Genomic DNA, 21,942 nt, shown 5'->3' on the forward strand with positions numbered 1-21,942 from the left:
TGAGCAAACTGAGAGAGTGATTTTTATCCAATAAGATATTTTTAGAGTGTCTTCTACATTTATTACATAATTATTTTTAATGAAAAATGTTAACTTCATGACAATTATAACTTCATGACAATTATATTTACTTTCAGGAATATTTTTGTGACTTATGTATTTATCGCGACTTTTGTTTTTGTTTTTGTTTTTTTATGGAAATCTGCAATAGATTTCCATATTGTTAAATGATAAAATTACTACTATTTACTTTTATGGGCATTTTAATAATTAATAATTTGGAATTGTAATACTGAAGAGAAGATTCGATAGGCTGCTTTCAAGAAAGTACTTTGCTTTCTTGAGAGCTAGTTTTGCCAATCAAATTCGTAAGGATGTGACGCCGCTTTGTAGTGAACTTACACTGATGTCTATGGTAAAAAGGTAACAGGTAAAAAGGTAATATACACGTAAGTATTTAGTCTTGTGTGTTGTATCGGCACACAAGATGCTCTTCCGCTATCTATATTCAGAATAAAACTTTTGGCAGAAATAGATATTGAATATTTTTGTTCTTTAAATTTAATTAACTAGGCATTTTGATAATTATCAAAAAGCTTAGTCTTACATGCTTCTTTTGCAAACAGATCGTTGTAAATTAAAAACTTCTATTTCTGCTGCCTTTTATTTATTATATTAAGCATAAGATATATATTCTTGGCACATTTCTCCGATTTTTCTTGATTCGTTTGCTCTCATAGTTTCATCAGGCATATATTATATGTCAGTCGTTTCAGAGATCAATGGACATTAAGTGCAAATTTATATATGTATATATGTATATATGTTATGTATGTACATATATAAAACAGATTTCATTATATACACTGATAAGCAATGACGTTTGTCAGATGGTAAAGATTGAACAGTTTTCACAATTCTCAACTCGTGGTTCACTCAAGGATTGTATTCTCTAATAGGATCCTTCGGTAAATTTCGATTCCCATAAATTCATTCTGCGAGAATTGCGCTATTTTTGTAAGAAAGTGGCGCAATGCTCGCCGAATGAAAGCAAATCGAAGACATTGTTATATCTCCTCTCCTTTTTTTTCCATCTTCCTATTTCTTCAAGTTTTCAGCTCGTCGCATATGCTGCATTAAAACAAATGGATTCCATTGTCTCAGTGCATCAATTTGTTAACTGTGTTTGTGAATCGAATGGATCTTTTAGTGTGAATGTTTTAGATTAAATGGTTTCGGTTTAAAAGGAAAGGATAAAGAATAGAAGCTTTCAGAATTTCGTGTAAAAGTAATCAGGTTGCGAGATTATTGCAAGCTGGAACTCTTGAATCGATTTGATTCTAGTATCTCAGATTACGAACGATCTATCAATTATTCTTGCATCGAAGGAAAGACTTTTAGTAGAGTTTGTTTACACGGTTATAGGGAGCCTCATCGCCACGTTTCGCGTAGCCGTTGAATAATCCATTGAATTATATGCACAGAACGAATCGTTTTCCGAAATTCTGTTTAATAATGATTACAATAAATTGGGCTTTCAGATTTTTGTTAAAGCTAATGGAATTACTTAAAATATTTACGCGTGATGAATGTTGATCTCTAAGAGCATTCGGATATTCTACGAGCAGTGACGCAAAATTTAGTAAAATTCGCGCGACTGTATTGTGTCGCTCCTCGCAAATACTGAATGACTTCGTTGACATAAATTTTATGAGATTAATTAAGATAATATTGATTGAAAATAGTTTTAACAGAAATCTGAAATGAAAAATCGCGAGCTAAATGGGTCTAGAATATCACGTGAATAATATAAGTGTAATTTCTGTGATATAACAGAGGGAAAACAATTTAAATTCTCGAAAAAAATGAAATGACAACTTCATATGTTTATTTTTATTGAAGATTTGAATTATTTTCCTATATAAACTGAAATTTTTAGATAGGTTTTATAAATTCTTGTTGCGGGTCTCGCAGAGGTTTTAAGTCCTATCTGAATTTCCAGCTTTCAGTTTCACAGAGAATTACATTGTCGTTACTTGGACGGAATGATTTTTTTATAGTGTGTAGTTTTTTCGCTTGTCGCAGATAATTAAAAAAAAAAAAAGGTTTCTCGATGTACGTTCAAAGTTAGTTATATATTTCACGAAGGTTACTAGCACAGAAATCGATTGATAGGATTATGGTAAAAAAAAATCACAGTCATGCCTTTCGTACAGGAGCGTTGGCTACATGAAGACTTCCGCAATCTCAATCTGTGGTTTTGAATCAAAACAAAATCGAATTTATTATAAATGTGAGAAAATTAGTAATATTACATTTTTTTTTTTTTTTTGTATAAATTCTTACTCTTGACTTATATAATGATCGTGCGTATAGATTGACTGTTATCATTTCTTTGCAATTATTGTCTCTCTGCTAATCATTGCTGCGCAGCGATCATTAGCCAGTGTTACGATACATTGCACGAGTGGTGACTATCTTTCCAGTAACGAATTTACAATATCGAAATTCAATATTAATGTTTAGCTTCTCGAGAAACGTGTTTAATTAAGAGGCATCTCTAGAAAATTTTTTCTCACATTTATCTCGTCGATTATTTGAAACTTTAGTTTTATCAGTTTATCTTTTTGGATTTCCAATTCTCGCGACGGTCAGCTATCGAGACGACTTGACGGGACGGACAGGACAGAACTGATCGCTACTAATTCCAATTCAACCATCCCCTCGCGTTTCACGTCAAGGAAGGGACTCGACAAAACGGAAGCACAGTTTTCCGGTTGTATGCTTGCGTGATAGCTGCGAGGGTCTCCACGGTGTTTCAGAATCGGTTCTCGGGTATCGTTGCTCACGCTGTGACCGACGTTATTCGGTCCAGTACTCCCTGGCTAGGCATCGGCGTTACGAATGCGGGGTGGAGAAGCAGTTTGCCTGCGGGACTTGTCGACGGCGCTTCACCAGGATGGACATAATGCGGGTGCACCAGAAGAGGACGGGCCATCATCTGACGCCATACACCAGAGGAAGGCTTGTCAAGGTGTCGCATTCAGGCCGTCACGTCTCCATGCCAGAGAGTTTCCCGAGGGAATACGAAAACGAGGGTCAACAGCAGCGATGGCAGTTGAGGCACCGGCGACATTAGCAGCCGTAGCATGTCGATTCGTCATAGTCGAATCTTTTTTTTTTTCCCCTCTCGCGTGACTTCTATTTCTCTCTTAGCACTTCGAAGTACACGTCCACGAAGAAGAGAATCATGTCGCGATGCCAAGTAATGGATTCTTTAGAATTCACTTCATTCGAGTCGCTCCAACGTCTGCGTTCTCGCACTAGGTAACTACAATTAAGATACATTTATGTTCAAAACGTTTATAATTATAATTTGCGTTTTCTTCGAGTAATCGATTATTATCTACTTTCCATGGGCGTAGATGCATAGTCGCGTTACTCGATAGAAATCGAAATAAGTTAACCGAATTTCACGTTGAGCTTCAAGTTTATAAAATTTGTGAGATTTTTTTTATCAAACATTTTATTCCTGATTTAATTTTGATTAATTGCTTGGAGCTCAACTTGATTTTGCGGTTATCATTTGCATTTTAAGAAGTTATCTAGTATCGAATATGTTCATTGATTTATAAATTTGTGATTTTATCGACTTGGCTCGCGACTCGTGAAATATTGCTGCTACGTTCAATATAGTAGTTTTTCGAGATTTGCATCTTTCATATCTTTAATTGGGAACATCTTATTTTAATTTATTTGAATTAAATTAATTTTGTTAATTCAACGAATTTATCAAAGTCAGTTTTTAAATTGTTTTGAATTTATAATTATTGAAGTTTTTCGATGCAAATTGTTATTAGCAGTACAGGAGTTAATGAATTCAAATTTTTTATTAACAAAAAATTTTGTTACATTTGAAAATGTTAAGGATGATAGTATTTTATATAATTATTACTGCGCATGATATTCTGTAAATGTCCAAATTTATAATTGTTAAAAACTTTCGGTGAATTGTTTTCGGGAGTATAATCGGCGTTAACATTGTTGTAAATCGGTAAATCAAATGGCATTAACCGCCAATTTTTGTTACAATAAATGATCTATTTCTACGAAAAGTTAACCAGGCGTATGTGTTCCAATGATGTTTTTTTTTTTTTCACATTACTTTGGAGGTGTAAAACTTCAAACAATTTACGAATGCGATATGATGTTCGGAGATTCTCATAATTTTTAATTACAAAATTACTCTTTGCTATATAATACAAAACTTTCATTTTTATTATTTATAGATTGCGAAATTATTTTTGAAATTCAATCATCGGAATGATCGAAAACAATGAAATTGAATTTCTGAATTAATAGAAAGTTAATTAATTCAATTTTTTTCTCGTTTTATAAAAATCATTTAGTTTTTAGTATAGTTGTAGGCAAATAAATTTAAAATATATAATTGCTCTCCGGTTGTACAAGGGGCCTATTTTGCCGTCGTCAAATCTAGCTTCGATTTTTTGCTGTAATATAACGTTAATATCTTCAGTTGTAAAATCCATCTTTTAGATTTGAGAAACTGAGGAAATTATCGTCATATTACTTTCTCTCGCTCGTTTCTCCTCGTCAACCTAATATATTTATTAATATTTTTATTTTTTTAGTTTTATTTCTTTTATTATTGTTAGTCGTATGGTCAGTAAATTTTTCGAACAAGATTAATGTAAGGCCGATATATCCATGAGGAGATATTCCTTTACATCTTCGAAGATTCTTGTGCGCTTTCATATCGATCTACATCCAGCCGTATTTTCTGACATCTACAAATGCGAATTCGACGAGTCGATGGACCAGAGTAAAGAAGAATAAATAAACGATTTTTTGAACAGAATTCTAATCTTTCTTTATTGCGTAATCCCTACATCCAGTTTTTTCAGCTCTTGTTTCTCGTTGCGATTGTAAGATAAATGTAGGTTTACTAACTTTAATGTAATTTAAACTTTTAGTAATTTTAAACTTTTTTGTAATATCAAATTTTTAAATTTCATAAAAAAATAGTAAAGAATTAGACATTGATTTTGCTAGAGTTATTAAACTTTATAAAAATTTGTGAGTACATTTCAATATTTTAATCAACCATCGAGTATATATATATATATATATATTTTTTTTTTTTGAAGTATTCGAAATATTTTACAATTTCTTTGGGAAAAAGTAAGTCACGTTTAATTTACATGCAAAATAAACTTATTTACATTATTTAACAAAAAAATTTGCGTAAAACGAAAATTTAGCGATACTTTGGATTTTTCTTTTTAGAATATAAGTGCAGTGCACAGAAAATAATCTGAGAAAGAGAAGAAGGCAGATTTTTCAGAGAAATATGACGTGTAGAGTGACAAAATTCTCGAAAAGAATCTTTGAAATTTGAGCATCGCGTCCGCGCATTATTTATCTTCGGGGTGATTAGTTGGCCGATGATGCTTGCAGCTGCCACGTTGTATTGGTCACAATCCACCGGGGTGCATCGGCAACCCACTGCACGTTACTGCAGACTCTCCTGTCCAAATTGCGGTCGCAGCTACAAGTATCGAAGCGGTCTGCGAGGACATATCGCCGACTGTCTTTCTGAAAAACAGAAATTGGAGGCAGATTTTCATCAGCGACAGGAACAGCGACATCGACAAGAGCAGCAGCAGCGACAACAGCAGCAATTTACTGAGAAAGATGTTCGAATACTGTACAAGTTTTGGAAATCGTAAATTTTTGTAGCACAGAGAGACGAATGAAAATCGGTAGTAAAAATCTTATGACTAATTACGATGAAATTTTCTTGTTTAATTTCTCCTTCAAAAATGTGAAAGTGGGATCCTACTATTGTTTTTCGATCCTGGAAACTGTCCAATTTCATTCAAGGCACCGTCTTTTGTTTTTCGTTTTTCTTTTTTTTTCTTTTTTTTTTTCTTTTTTTTTTCTTTTTTTTTCCCCTGCCAATGGTGGCTTTGCACCTGTTTTTTAATATGTATATTTTTATAATTTCTCAAAGTTGTAACTTCAATGGAAATATTCTTAAAATTGATATTTAATAAATAAATTTTTGTACATTGTTTCGGTAATTATGAGAATATGATCGATTATAGAATATTTGTTCGATGATATATTTTATTTTTTGAATATTTCTTATTTGTCTAAACACGTAATGGAAATGTCATACATTAATAAAAACGAGAAAAAAAAATATAAAATTCGATTTGATAATCAAACTCGATCTGTCAAACTCCGCACTTTTTTAACAGTATGCACATAAATATAATCCACATAAATATATTCATATAATATTAATAAAACGATTTAAATAGATTCCCTTTAACCACGAGTAGCATCTGGTACGTGCTACTAGCGTTGTATATACATAACTGTCAGTATCCGATTAACGATGGAATAAACGAAGCATCAGTGATGATTGTTGGTTGATGTGTATTGCATGCTGAAAGTCTTGTCATCCAGCTGAACGTAAGCTTCGTGATTGTCCAGCGTGTCGAATAAAATAAAGCGGCATTTCAAAGGAGATAAATCTCGAGTGACTCTCGTCGGAGGGAGATCCATCTCCACGTTTTTCGGATCATTGATCGCGTAACTTTGGCTAGTAAAGTAACGTTCGTTCGCCGCGGATGTGTGTTGGGTGGAACTATACAAGGAGGCATATTTTACGTTGGGTTGAAATTAATTAATTACATCACGGGTGTAAAAATGGATGCACTAATAAAAAAAAGGCAGTTCATTTTGGTGCAGCATGTAAATAACAACAGCCCAAAATAATGAAGACTGTGCACAAGGAGATGCCAGGAGACTTAACGAGATGTACTCGGGCGTATAAATATGTGTTATATTTTTTCGCAATTTTTACGTGTAGCGGCGTTATTCTACGGTTTTTACGTATCAATTATTCGTAGAGAGAGAGAGAGACATCTAAATGCTTTTTTCTTGAATAATCAAAGATATAAATTGAAGAAAATAAATTGAGAATTTTCACTATACTTTCTAAAGATTTCTCTTCATTGTTAATTCATGAATAATAAGAATTCAAGTTTTTATAACTATAACGATAAAATGTAAATGTAAATGTTAAATTATTTTTTAATATATCTACTCTTTGATAGAGATTAATTTACGGAGGGGGGGGGGGGAAACAAATTAGATGCGACCGGAACCGGGCTTAGGGAGCTTTTGCGCAGTCTTCCTTTGGAGCGAGCTTGATTCAGTATTGTCCACACGCTTGGTTCAAGCTTTTTCTTCGACGATCGAGAGGGGGAGAGAGAATGGGGTTGGGAGGGGGCGCAAATCCAGATCTCGACCAGCGTCCCGCGGCTTGCTGATGAGAGAGGGGCTCGTCTCGTGCGTCCGGTAGGAACCCTTATGATGTAAAAGGCCTCCCCCTGTATGCTTGCAGCCAGCCCCGCGACGGAGATCGTCTTGAGTGGCGGCGACGGCGAACTGCGATTTCGGTGCGTAATGTGCGGACGTGGGTACAGGTCGCGATCCTCTCTCACACGACACTCCAGATACGAGTGCGGCCGCCTCGGATCCCGGTATACCTTCACCTGCACCCTCTGCGGCAAGTACTTCTGCCGGCCGGATCACCTTAAGCAGCATATTCTCAACATCCACGGGGGCTCCGTCGCTAAATAACCGCGGCTGTGCCTCATCTCCTTCGGCGTGTAGAGAGCAATTTCGCAGATCATCGCCGGCTGTTGACGATGAACCGTTTGTGGCTACCTTTGAGAACAACGATCGAGCTGCGAAAGTAATTGCGGTTGGTCCGAAAAGGAATGTCCTTGCTCTATGCTCTTAAGGGGGATTTTATATTTTTATAGAAGAATGTAACTTTTATATATATATATATATATATATACGTAAGTGATTTTACAGATTTGAACCTGAAAGATTATAAACTGCTGGATTACTTTTGTGTAAACTGTTGTTCAGCGTGATATGCGAGCGAGTTTTTAAGTTCTACTTAGAGCGATCAAGTTGATTTTGGTCCTGTTGTAATAAATTTTTTTTTCTTTTTAACGGGTTTTTTTTAGACTAAGCAGATAAATTTAGTTTACATTTTCATTGTTTAATGTAAAGCTTTATATTTTAATCATGTTATTCGCTTTGATTTGTTTGTCCAAAGGAATACCAAAGGATTTTTCTATATTGGATTGATAGGATTAGTTATTGTGTATGGAACTATTCACAGTTTATGAATTATTAATACTTTTTTGTGGTTATTAGAATAATTTTTAAAGGAAGTATTTAGCAATTGAATCTCGAAACACAAGTATTCTCGTGTATAAGTTCTCGTTTAATGTCTTATGATTTTCTCTAGAAATTCTAGATATTCTGAAAATCTTTTGAAAAATATTAATTAATTTGTTACAATTTATAGATCTTGTTTACGTTTTCGGATAACAAGTATGATTTATCTGAATAGAGAGATTTTATCGTAGTATATAATGAGTTCGACATATTTTTAATAAATCTTCTATCATATGCGCGTTCCGAGACTAGTTTATTCAGTAATATATAAATGCTCAAGTAGACTTCTTTTTAAAGAAGGGTTTCATTGTTTCCTACGTGTATTAGAAAATTCAAATTACGCACATTAAGAAGATTAAATGAAATAAATGACTATATGTACACGCATATCTGCGTGTTTTAGGGGTGAATTACCAAATCACCTAGCCACAAATGCCAAATGATTAATATTCCTATTTTTCTAGTGCAATATATATGTTTAAGTTATTTTATATAAGTATATGATTATGAAATAATATAGAAATGTATAGATGGATTAATATATAAAAAAATGTTGTTTAGGAATGATAAAATCATCTGCGAATAAGAAATGAATCATTTATTTTTGTTCTTACTAAATCTTTTAAATTTTGTTTAAATATAACTTATTTTGAAAAAAAAATATTAAAAAATAAAATTTTTTTTATCTTCACTATGTATAAGAAAATATAAGTGTCAATGAATTAAACGAATATTTTTGAATGTTTATTAGCTTTTTTGGACAGTATTTGGACGTATGCAATTGTTGCTTTCTTATCTTTTTATATCTTTCCATATGAACAAATATTTTTCATTTTATTATGAAAATAATCGCAGTCTTTGAATATTTGTCTTTGAATATTTTGAATCGTAAAATGATTTACTATGAAAATTTTTACAACAACTCAGCGCATTGGAATTTTAAAAAATTTTCTTGCGAGTGAAAAATTAAATATAAAAGTACAGAAAGTTATTTAAAAATTGAGTACAGTTTTGTTTAAAAGATAAATGCTTAGAATTGTAAGAATTTTTTTTAGAAGTATAATTTTATCGCAGAGGTATCGATTTATGTGTAAAGAGAAGTATGTTATGTATGTGTGTACGATGACTCCTGAGTCATATGTTATATTTGAGGCTATGAAATATGCGCAGATATGTTATTTATGCAAATTACGTGTACAAAACAAGTATGGGGTTACTGCCCTATAAAAAATATGACATGGGTATATTACTGTTATTGTTGGATATTGATTCCACATGTTGTTACTTATCGGACTTTATAAATTTCTATAATATTTCAATAAAAAAGTGACATTACATAAGTTCTTTCTTTCTTAACCATACACACACAATTCTTATCCATTAGATTTTTTTAAAATCATCCTTTTCTATCTAATTGTCTTGTTATATCTTTATTATATTTTTCTAATTTTAATCTTAACGCGTGTGTTTATTTTTTTAGCATATAAAATTTATAAACTAAAAATATTGCGATAATTAAAAATTTATAATGCATAGTGATCTTTGTTTTTAAAATCGCAAACCAAATTAAAGTTAAATTAAATTTGTTTAAGAGAAATGGAAGAATAAAAATGATTTATATAAATAATAGGACTTGAACTTGCTAACTTAATTACTATGATATTGAACTAAAAGTAATTGTCTTTCAGGTAACTTGAAAATGTGGATCATCTTCCATTTTTAAAATTGCGAATATAATTGTATCATAGTAACACTTCATTTTTTAATTAGTGATATATAATCAAAGTAATTTATTATTCCTATCTCGTTTAGTTGTGCGGTTGCGGTGTGGAGATGGTTGTTGCAGTTCGATCATGGGTATACCATAAGAATTCGTTTAATGCACATTTTATTAAAATTAAAGTAAAGCACAACAGTTTTTCAAAAAATTTAATATTATTTAGCACTTTGGTTAAAGAACAATGAAGAAATAAATACCGTGTAAAACTGAAATTTTTTTTTCTTTTGATATAGTATATTTGAATGCACTATAGCACGCTCGGGTAATTTTTTATGTAGGTATACATATATAATAATAATAGTATAATTTTGAACATACATGCTGTTTTTTGATTGGATTTTTATATTATTGGTTTTAGATTATAGTAAATTTTACTGTTCTGAATAAAAATCTTAGATGAATACGTGAGACAGAGAGATTTCACTAGAGGATTTTTATCTTAACGAGTCTATTCAACAATCTGTCTAATTAATGAATTATCTCATAAAATCTTATTCGAAAAAAAGTGCTTAGATTTCCTTCTCGGAAAATTCAAAGAATGAAAAAATAAGAAAAGATATAAATATCTTTGCGCATCCTACTTCCGGTGAACCACGTCTATAACGTGAGGATTTTTATCTTAACGAGTCTATTCAAAAATCTATCTAATTAATGAATTATCTCATAAAATCTTATTCGAAAAAAGGTGCTTAGATTTCCTCCTCGGAAAATTCAAAGAATGAAAAAAAATAAGAAAAGATATGAATATCTTTGCGCATCCTACTTCCGGTTCCTGGGATAATTACGGTCCACGGGGCTGAACCTCCGATCCTCGCGGTGACTGACGGCTCTTCGTTTTGTGTTTCGTTGCAGACGTGTCGTATGTGCTGATCGGCAACGGCGAGCATCAGTGTCCGGAATGTGGCAAACGTTACAAGAATCTGTCCTCCTTGAGCAGGCACACCAAGTACGCTTGCGGACCGACCAAATTGAAGTGCGTTTGTCCGCACTGCGGAAGAGTTTACTCCAGGCCCGACACTCTCACCGATCACATGATGAGGGTGCACGTGTATCCGCCTCAATGATCGCCCTAGATTTTATTTTATGATCTCGAATTGTCAAGTCTTAAGCCAAATCTTTATCGCGAGAAATTTCTACTTTTCAGCGAACCTACAGTGGAATATCTATACACTTTTTAAGAAATGTTATATACTTATTTTTGTTTATTATATTATTGAGAGGTAAATTGTATTATTTTATCCAGGCATTATGTTAATTTGTTGAAAGTTGGTTTAATTTATTTTCATTATTCAATATATTCATTACACATAATTTTATTTTCATTTGAATTTTTTAAAAATAATATCTTATGTATCAAGAAAAAATTGATATAAAAGGATATATTGGAAAATATTTTCAGTGTTCTCTTTAGATAAAATGGATTTAATATATAAAAGGTAAAAACATGAAAAAAATTTTTGAAAAAAATATACATTAGATGTTAATATCATATTTTGTATAATGTATTTTGGCATATTAATAAATTGATTGTATAATCTACGTAATGTATTATGCAAATTAATTTCTTTGCGTTGCTGCATTTGACGCTTTTGACATGATTGAATGTTCTCGTTTGCGATTGTACGCGAATAGTCATTATTAACTTGCATAATTAGCTCATCATGGAGAATAATATTTTCAACTTTTATTAATCTAACAAAAATCCACATAATAATCATCCTATTTTACGTTCTTTTATCTTATTCTTTAAATATATTTGTTATATAGAATGTTCGTTTTTCAAAGATAAACTTTTCTTAAAAAGATTTTGAAAAAAAGCTATAAATAATAACACATTTTTCTAAGATATTACAAACAATTAAATATTAAAAGAACGTTTCCATAATAACTCTTCATGGAAGATTTTATATGACGCCACGTCTGACGAAGATCTCAACACATTGAGTTTCCCATTTACCGAAAATCATGAAAATCATTTAATTGTTTTAATCATGGCTATTTTTATTTTATCTAATGTTGTTTACGACAATGATTTAGCTTTAGGGAATATTCGTAGAGCGTAGTATAGTCAACCGCTGGAAGATCGCGTAAAAGGATCAGAGAAAGAAAAAAAAGAGAGAGACCTTGCATGCTCAGGTGAATCGCGAGACACATAGATTGTTCGCAGATCGCAAAATTTACACGTTTGTTTCGTTTCGGGCCTGCTTACAGCATACTGGACCGAATATTCGACTCTACATGAGACTTTGGCCCTGCCTGACTGGAAGAAGATGTCCGAACCGCAGCATCAGCAACAGCAGCGGCAACAGCAATCGTTTTCGCAGCGACAGCAAGTGGTGCCGCAGCAGCAACCTTTGCAGGCTCATATCTGCAAGAATTGCGGCAAGATTTACAAGCAGAGGAACGCCCTGTGGCGACACTTAAAGTACGAATGCGGCAAGAATCCTAGATTTCAGTGTCCATACTGTCGTTATCGGACGAAGCAACGGTCTAACATGTCATCTCACATCAAGCACAAGCACGTAGGCCACAAGATTTACGTGATCGACCTCGAGGCCGGGAATTGAATTCTTAACTATGTATTTCTTAAATCGCATATGCTACCATGCACATCACATTCGAGCAAGATGACAATTAAATTTCCATTATTTAGTACTAAAAAGCGATACTTTTTGCGACTCGACGGCTCTGTACATTAGTCTATTTCTAGAAAATATCATTTTGGAGCAATTGAATTATCAAATATTTTCATAATAACATGCTGATTTTTTTTTTTTTTTTTTTTTTTTAATGAGTTACCAACGATTTAAAAAGTCGTCTTTTGTAACAGAAGCATTGTAGTTGTTTGTATTTAAATGATAAACATGAATATTGAAAATAATTTAGTTTATAATATTAACTATTGTTATTTACTTTCGAAAAAAGTAATTGTTAGTTTTTTATTTGCCAAATATAGGACTATATGAGATTAAAGTTTGTAATTTTTTGTTAAATAATTGTCAAAACGATATAAATAAACTTCTTCTAAATAAACGTTTTTTGAAATTGAATAATATAAATTAATATTATTTAAAATAATTACATTTCACATTTTTTATTTAAAATTTAAAATTTAAAAATAATTATTGATTCATTTTCTTTAATTTATTAGTATCACAATAATTAAGTTTATATTAAAGAATACGTAAAATATTTCATTGTATTTATTAGTCATTAAATTATAAATATTTGCTGTTTTCGACAAATTTTGATTTTTAGTATGTATTTTTTATTAAGTATTAGTAGTTTTATTAAGTATTTATTCCTATGTTGAAAGTAATTATCAAACAATTTAAAGTAATTCAAAAAATTAGATTGGTATAATAATATTATATTAGTTATATAGTTAATTGTAATTTTGTTTCCTATTTGATTTAGATGGTTATAAACTTTCATAACCATTTGTGAGATATTCCAAATAAATATTGTATGAAATTATGTTCCTGAGAAATGCAGTATTAAAAAATAAACTGTGAAATTTTTTTTTTTAATATATACATTAATATTCAGTATTATGTTATCCCATTGTGACTTGGGACGATTAGATATATTCATATAAAATTAATATTCGAAAGAGAAAACGATAAGAGAATAACATGCAAAATAATCTGTTTTAGTATTGAAAAATAAAAAATTAATTACTAGGACAAATCTCTAAAATTAATTAATCTATGTTATTTTTTTATTACATTATTGTCATTGGTGGTTTTATAGTAAATAAAAATATCTTGTCTTGTATGACTGAATAAATGAATAAACTTTCATCAAAATAAATTTGTCAAATTGTCAAATTGAGTGTTTCTTTATGGTTTAATGGGCGAATAAAATCTACTCGATACTAATCAGCACAAATGAGATCATCTTCCAGATATTTCGAGCATGTGGACCAAGGGCTCTCTTGTCATCTTCTATGTTCTATTCTTCTTGTTCAAGTTTAGTAGTTAGAGATCTCGACGAATATCGATTCCTGTATTCTTCCGTTCAATCCTCGTCGTTGTCTGTTGCAGCATCATCGTTCGACAGTAATTACATTAGCGAGTACCGTTGCCGTTTCTGCAACAGTCCGTACCCGACGACATCTCATCTGAAAAGCCATCTGACCAGAGGCTGCTTTATGGACCCGTCCTTCTCGATTGAGAAACGGCGCAGCATCAATAAAATGGAGTCGAGGAATTATGTGTGTCCAAAATGCTCGCAGGGCTACAAGAACAAGCGTACGCTAGATACGCATCTGCGTATTGCGTGCGGTCGCGAACCAAAGTTCCAGTGTCCATATTGCGATTTGAAGAGCAAACATCCGCCAAACATTTACACGCACATTAGACGTAAACACAAGGGCGAGGATCTCTTTCTGATAGTCGATCAAGATAACAGATAGATGCTGCGGTCTTTTTATTTATAATTATTTCGAAAAAGATTACGTCGTGTATGTACATATGTGAAACATATAAAGTTGTAAAATGATGATTATCAAATTGTATGTATGAATTTGATAACACTTTTACAATTTTACGTTTTTGTAATTATTGCCGTAGGATGAGTGAGAAGCTTATGGATCGTTAATAAATATAAAATCTTGCCTATGTTCTTGCCAAGACTATCTTAAGACTGTAACTTTTACAATCGATATTATTACAAAGACTGGTATAAGAGCATTATATCAATTATTTATATTAAATATCTTTTTCAGAGAAAATAAAGTAGGGGAAGAAGTTAAAATTCAAAGCTATGCGAATGTATTTGATCGTATTATATATATTTTTTATGAATATTTCATGTTCCAATTTTTCACGGAAATAAAGATTACATACTCAGATTGTATTTCTTTATTTTCTTTTTTATTCCTTTTCTCTCCTGTTGCAAAAATAATTTCATGAATATTTCATACAATATTTTATTCTTTGATTGCAAAACAACATGATATATACAAATATATATTACAAAATATTAAACAATATATGTATATATAAGATAAATGTATATATAAGATAAATAATTTTAATTTCAAGATATAATTTATCGATCATATCGTTTTTTCAAAAAAAAAAGGAACATTTATAATAATTATAATAAGACAACTATTTTATATTATTGTAAAAACTTCAAATTATATTATTACTTTAAATTAACTTCAAATTATATTTATAACTTTTATGTTTTTATAGTGTTGTATACGATAATAACCCATTAATATTGCTATCCTTTTATTTTAGATGATTGCGATATTTCAACTTAACAAGAGCAATGATTGAAAATTGGAACTGTTGAAAAAGTTATGCAATTTTTTATTAATGTCTATATTAATATGTTATTATAAAATTTTATATTGAAATTATCTAATTATTATTTTTTAGAAAATTATTTATATCTTTTGTAATATTAGTGTTTCTAGGCAACTCGTTTTTGACTATCAATAAATATTATATGATATGATATAAATATTTTATTATTTATTTAAATATCTTTTTTTTATTGCATTATGATTTTTAATAAATAGAACATATGTTTTAAAAATAATTCTTTAATGTTATTGGAATTTATATTATCATTTTTTTTTTCTTATAATTTAGCATGCAATGTATGGGTTACAAAGTTTGATGTATTTTAGAAATGGAATGTATATTTAATTGCTAGAGCACTATGTGCATGTCAGAAAACATATTTTAGATATTAATTAGATATTAATTTAAGAATAATTTTAGTAATTATTATTTTATATATATTTTTAAATTCTTATTTTTATTTTTATTTCTTAAATGATGATCAAAAAAAGACTAAAAAGGATATAAAAATTATATATTTTCTTATATTCATGTATATTAACTTGTTAAACTGCGAATATTTTTTGTTTAACAAACATATGTAGTAGAAATTCTTTATTATGTTTATAGAATTGAAATAATTATTATGCAATTTTAATAATATTTTGATTCATTCTGATTTCAGACACTATCCAAAAAACACAAAATGAGTATTTTAAGCAGCTAGAAATAAAGTTAATAAAAATGGAAGATTTGGTTAAAGATTTGGAAGCAGAAAGTGAACAATTAGAAGACAATAATACAAAAATGAAGATAAAGACTGAAGATATCAAGAAAATTAAACGAAGATGCGAAAATGAAGCAGAAGAATATATCTGCTCTCAGTGTTCAAAAATATTTACAAATTTTCGAACACTAAAATCTCATAAATCAAACGATTGCGGAAAAACATATATTTGTATGAAATGTAAGAAGAAATTTAATTATCGGTCGAGTTTTTGTAGACATAAAAAACATTGTTCAATAAGAATACTGAACATTCGAAACACATTTTGAAGTTACAGTTTTGTTTCTTTTTTGTTGTTTTTTTGTTTTTTTTCTTTTTTTTTTTAATGCGGAAAGTATAAAACATAAAAAACGTTGCTTAAACTGTAAAAACATTGAAATGCATTTTTAAGTTATAACGTTATATATTATATCACATTACATATTATATAACAATATTATAAGACAATTAAGTTTTTTATTTTTAGAAACTATTATTCGTTAAATTTACAAGTTAAATACGTTTTTTTTATATTTTATTTTTTTTTTGTATTTTATTGTTTTTGTGTTGCAGTCGTGATATAACAATTTAAATTTTATAAGTTAAATATTTTTTGTTAGTTTTTTTAATAATACTCCGATTTTTTTTTTTGCGAAATACAAAAATGTTTTTATTATGATATGAAATAATCTTTACTTGTGTAATATTTTGAATTTTATATAGTTGAATTTTATATAGTTATATATATAATATATTTTATATATTTTTTATATTTATACAATGTAGACTGCGCAAAGTTTAGTTATTATTTGTCATGGCGTAAAATTATATTTTGTGATTTCATAAAATTTTACATTGTATACAAAATTAAAATATATAAAAAGAAAAATAATTATTCCGTTTATATGTATAATTTAATTGTATTTTCGAGATTACTTCACTTTATTCTTCATTATTGTTATTATTATCAATGAGCATCGTCAAGCGCCGGATTTAATCGCGATCTCTCATGATTCTTGGAGGTTTTGGAGCATCACGTGAGAACAAATTCAGTTGGAATACCAACACCAACAACCAATTATGTTGATTATTGTGTTATAGAGTTCCGCACGTCCGTCAAGAGAATTTACACCTGCAAGTACTGCAGCAAGAACTTTATCCATGAGCGCTTTCTTCACTGCCATCAGAAGAGGAGCTGCTATTGGAACTCGAGTTCCGAGTGCTACCTCGCACAGAGGTCGAAATCCTTCTTGTGTTCCAAATGCATTGCCTCGTATTTGAGGCGGAGTTCCCTAATATGACATATGCGTTACGACTGCGGTAGAACTCTAAAATGCAATTACGGCAAAACTTTTCTGCAATCACACGGCTTGATTAGACACAAAAGAGTGTCTTGCAAGTACAAATTTCCGCGTGACAAGCATTACATCGTGATTGACGTGAAATCTATATGAAATTACTTGAACTAGTTGTTGTACTACGTAAATGTGTGAGGATATTGTGGGAATATTGGATTGCTTTATTGGAAATAACTGCGAGTGCTTAAGATTTTTCTCTGCGTTTATTGGTCTTGTTAGTTTTTTAGGATTAACATTGTTTAGATGTTATTCATTTGATGACATGTGTCATTTGACGACATAATTTTTATTGCTGTGTTTATTTCTACGGTTTATCGAGATAGTTTTTTTTAACAGTCCTTGTCATAAAATAAATTGGTGTGATGCCAAGCTCTTCCTTATTTTACCTAAGTACCATGCGTTTTATAAATATTTTTATTTTTAGAAATAAAGTCTATTTTATTTTCCTGAAATTTCATTGCCGTTTTTTATATGTATATAACATGCGAATAAATTAAAATAATAAGATATTTTTATGTTCTAACATAACAATTCCACCACTAATACGCTGTGCACATTAAATCGAAATATTTTAACAGCCAATATGGGACTAAGTGGCATCGTATTCTCCTTCTCCTGATGCAAAACATCGCAGGAGAACAAACACGCAAATATTATATTTTTTCAATTTATCTTACGTAACGGACCATTTTATTTAGTTTATTTGTACGCATGAGATTCAATTTACAGCTTTTTGTTAGAAAATTCTTGATCTTTTGCGGTCAATATAAATTCTTAAATATCGCAGATATTGCTTATACCCTTAATTATTTATTTATTATTTAAATCTTTAAGATCTAATCTCTAAAAGTTTTTTTTTTATAAATATTTTTTATCACGAAAAAAAAGAAAAAAACTGATCGAACAAATGTGAAGTACAAACGTGTTACTTGAGATTGCTTCTGACCGCAAACGATTGAAATCAATTAAATACTTACCTCTGTAACCCACGAGTCGCAAATAAACGTATTTCGTCAGAGAGAATCGCTTCGTTAATTTTGTGTCTGCTCGCTGAAACGCTTGAACGCAGTCTTGACTGACGGAACGGTTAATCGTGTTGCAGAGCTGGAGCTAGGCACGAACGGTTCGACGCGCGGCGAAGGCACCAAGAGGAAGTATAGTTGCAAATATTGCGGCAAAGGCTTCACGCAGTCCGGCCACCTGAGGAGCCATCAGAAGAGCTCCTGTTACTGGAACCCCAGGTCCACCTGTCACCAGTCGCAAAAGATCAGGCCGTTCTCTTGCACGCAGTGCGGCGCCTGCTATTCCAAGCAGTCGCATCTCATTTTCCACGTGCGACACGAGTGCGGCCGCACGCAGAAGTGCAACGTCTGCGGCAAGACGTTTCTGCACAGCAGCAGCCTACGGCGACACCGTCAGAGAGCCCCGTGCAACTTTCAACTTTGCTAATGCGCGTGATGTATCCCGAACTGTGTTCACACGACACTCCGACCGGAAGATATTTCGGGAACAAGCAGCGCAATCTCCTTTCTCTTTAGTATTGGTACCCCCCCAACGACCCGGATTCAACGGCGTTTCCCGGCGATAAACAGACCAATCGAAGGAATTTCGAAATTTGCAAAGTGAACGGATGGAATAACATTTCTAGCGCGTTCAGTCCATGAAAAACTTTGAACGTTTTATATCGATACATCTTGAGACTCTGTTAATGTCTTTCAGGATAGTTTTCCGTTGAGACATCTCTGTGTGAATAGGCGGAAATGCGGTACGCGTTGCTTTATAAACGCGTGTCGTTTATAGTGCAACTGAATACCAAGTCAAAGAATTATTGTGATACGTTATGATGATAAATATGTACATAAATTATAATATCGAATATTTCTAAAACGAATATTTTGTCGTTTGTCTTTTTTTTTTATCCCATTTAAGCACAAGTTCCTGGATTTTCACAGGAACATCCAACGACATCTCAACGACATCACGTTTTTGTTCAGCGTTCAAGGAAAACGATTTGTTTATCGACGTTTAATTCGTTTATTCAATTTCTCACTTACAGATTCGCATCTTCTCTTTCTTCGGATACTGTCTGTTTGATGAACAATACTCTTTCTGATCCGTGCTTCTCTGTTTTCAGATTATTTATTCAAAACCACAGCGATAGAAATCGAGGATTGAAATGCTAAGGGAACTACGTCAATTCTTCTCAATTTTTTCAAACTAATAATTTCTCTTGTATTTATATTTGAATATTTTATACCGAATGTGAAACTTTTAAAACAGATGTTATTACGATATTAAAGCGCATTGATGCATACATTTATACGGTAATAAAATATTTCTATAATGATTGTTTTACATTTTTTAAAAACCATTTCCGTATCGACTGTTTTTCTCCTCATATATTCTCCATGGCTACAATGGGCTTGCATGCATCTTTAATTTTTGTTTATCTTAATTTTTTCTTTGATTATTGTATCGCCGACTAGTTATGATAACTTCTTATTTGTGATAAAAAGAATTTTGTCTACTCTGTCGGTGATATGTTAAATACTTTTGTTCTCATTTCGTTTTTAAAGCATTTCTTCGCCATCATGTTACAGAGGCAATCAAGACAGACATATCAACAGAGGAGTTGGAAAGGCTGCTGGCGGAGGGCATATCATCGGAGGGAGAAAAACTAGAACTGGAACTAAAGCCAGAATCAGAAGAACAGCGAGAAAAATCATTGGAGAACAAAAGGAAATATCAAAAGGAAAATCAAAAGGAAGATCAAAAAGACAAAACAAAGGGAAGATTTAAAAAAAGCAAAAGAATTTTACCTGACTTTACCAATGAAAAGCCTTCAACGAGTAAATCTACGACGAGTAGATGTACAAGGAGTACAACTTTACATGGCTTTAACAATGAAGAGCCTTCAACGAGTAAATCTACAACGAGTAGATGTACAAGGAATACAACGGGTAAGCTGACAAGAAGTAAATCTATAACTGCGCAAACTCCTCCAGTGGATACTAATCAAAAACAGTCTGAAGGATTCGAAGTTATTTCCATAGTCAGCGATAGTCAGAACAGCGACGATGAACTCTCTCCGACTTGGACCGATACAAAATGCATCACGAAAGTGACAAATTGTTACTCATGTCCATACAAATGTGGTGCCACTTTCGAACGACGTACTAGCCTCTATCGACACATCAAATTAACATGCTTATTGTATTCGAAGTCCAAAACTAACATGGATGCTGGTAGATACAAATGCATGGAATGCGGCCGTAATTACGCGTATTTAAAGTCCCTGAGATACCATCAGAAACACGAATGCAAGCAAAAGATAACGTGTTTGGACTGCGGCAAGACTATGCGAGGATCATTCGTCACTGAACGTCATAAGCAGCGATTTTGCGTGAACAAGCAACGTAAATCGATAAAGCAAGAGTTATCACCGGAGGAATTATTCGTCGATGACTCCAGCATAGATTACACCACAGACGAGTAAAATTAAGACGATTTTTGGTTCTAATATTTCTTTTGGTTATAATCAAGATTGCGATGATTACCATTTAATAACCGAGCGAGAGGAAGTCGCTATTATTCTTAATCATTATTAAATTTGTCATATTATTCATAAAAATGTTTCAAATAAGGAGTTATTATGTTCGTTTTAATTTCTCAGCGAAATTTTTGTTATTTTCTCTATGAAACATTTCATTTATGTTCCTAACGTAAAATATGAAATATAATAATACAATTTTTGTTTCTTTGTTCAACGAAACTCTTTTTAAGTAGTTCAACATTCCACAATTATATGTGTTAATAAAATTTACTCGAAGTCTTTATGCATTGTATTTATTACGTTATTCATGATTGATTTAATTTTGATTTTTTTTTTGTAAAATGCGAAAATATATTGCATAGTAAGAAATTAACGTAAATTAATCGTGAATGTTCGTGAATCGTTCTAATCATGCTTAACTTGCGTTTTTGTCTTTATCTATGTATACACATGCGTGTTTGTCATCACTTATGATTTTATATTCAGTTTTTATATGTTATTTGCAAATAAAGATAATAAGCATTATGCACAATCATCTTTTTACCATGTTATTATGCATATAAGTCAATAAAATTTTTTTATTTCCTCTTTTGATTTCTAAATGAACAAATTTATATTCCGTTTCATTATTTTTTCTTTCTGCGCATAAAAAGATTAATAATTTAATTATTCAAGGTTCGCCGTCATTTAAAATTATCAGATCTTTAAGGAAAAATCGTTTTCAAACTGATAACAGATATAAAATATTATGATTATGTATACTGCAAGTTTTATTTTTCATTCTTGTTTTTTTTATTTCTTCTCGTATTCAATACTCATGTCATAAAAATTTATAATTTATTAGTTATACTTAATTAACCAGTAGTTTTAAAATTCTGTTCAATTCTGTTTCA

General features: G+C 31.3%; 1 protein-coding gene across 49 annotated transcripts in view; it reads left to right on the plus strand.

Moving 5' to 3' along the window:
- LOC105429033 (uncharacterized) overlaps positions 1-21,942 on the plus strand; it is a 222,470-nt gene that overhangs the window by 15,447 nt on the left and 185,081 nt on the right. Inside the window, exon 7 of one of the 49 annotated variants that reach the window (XM_011641687.3) lies at positions 20,097-21,581. The exons of 46 other annotated variants lie outside the window; for them this stretch is intronic. In XM_011641687.3, coding sequence (XP_011639989.2) covers positions 20,097-20,992 — 896 coding nt within the window. In that variant the 3' untranslated portion in view covers positions 20,993-21,581. Of the gene's footprint in view, positions 1-14,118; positions 14,933-18,598; positions 19,390-20,096; positions 21,582-21,942 lie in introns of those variants that run through there. 2 more of the 49 variants (XM_011641693.3, XM_011641697.3) reach the window with 2 other exon arrangements.

This window comes from Pogonomyrmex barbatus, unplaced genomic scaffold (assembly GCF_055798465.1).
Source record: "Pogonomyrmex barbatus isolate J1 unplaced genomic scaffold, ASM5579846v1 scaffold9, whole genome shotgun sequence".
NCBI classification, from domain to species: Eukaryota; Metazoa; Arthropoda; class Insecta; order Hymenoptera; family Formicidae; genus Pogonomyrmex; species Pogonomyrmex barbatus.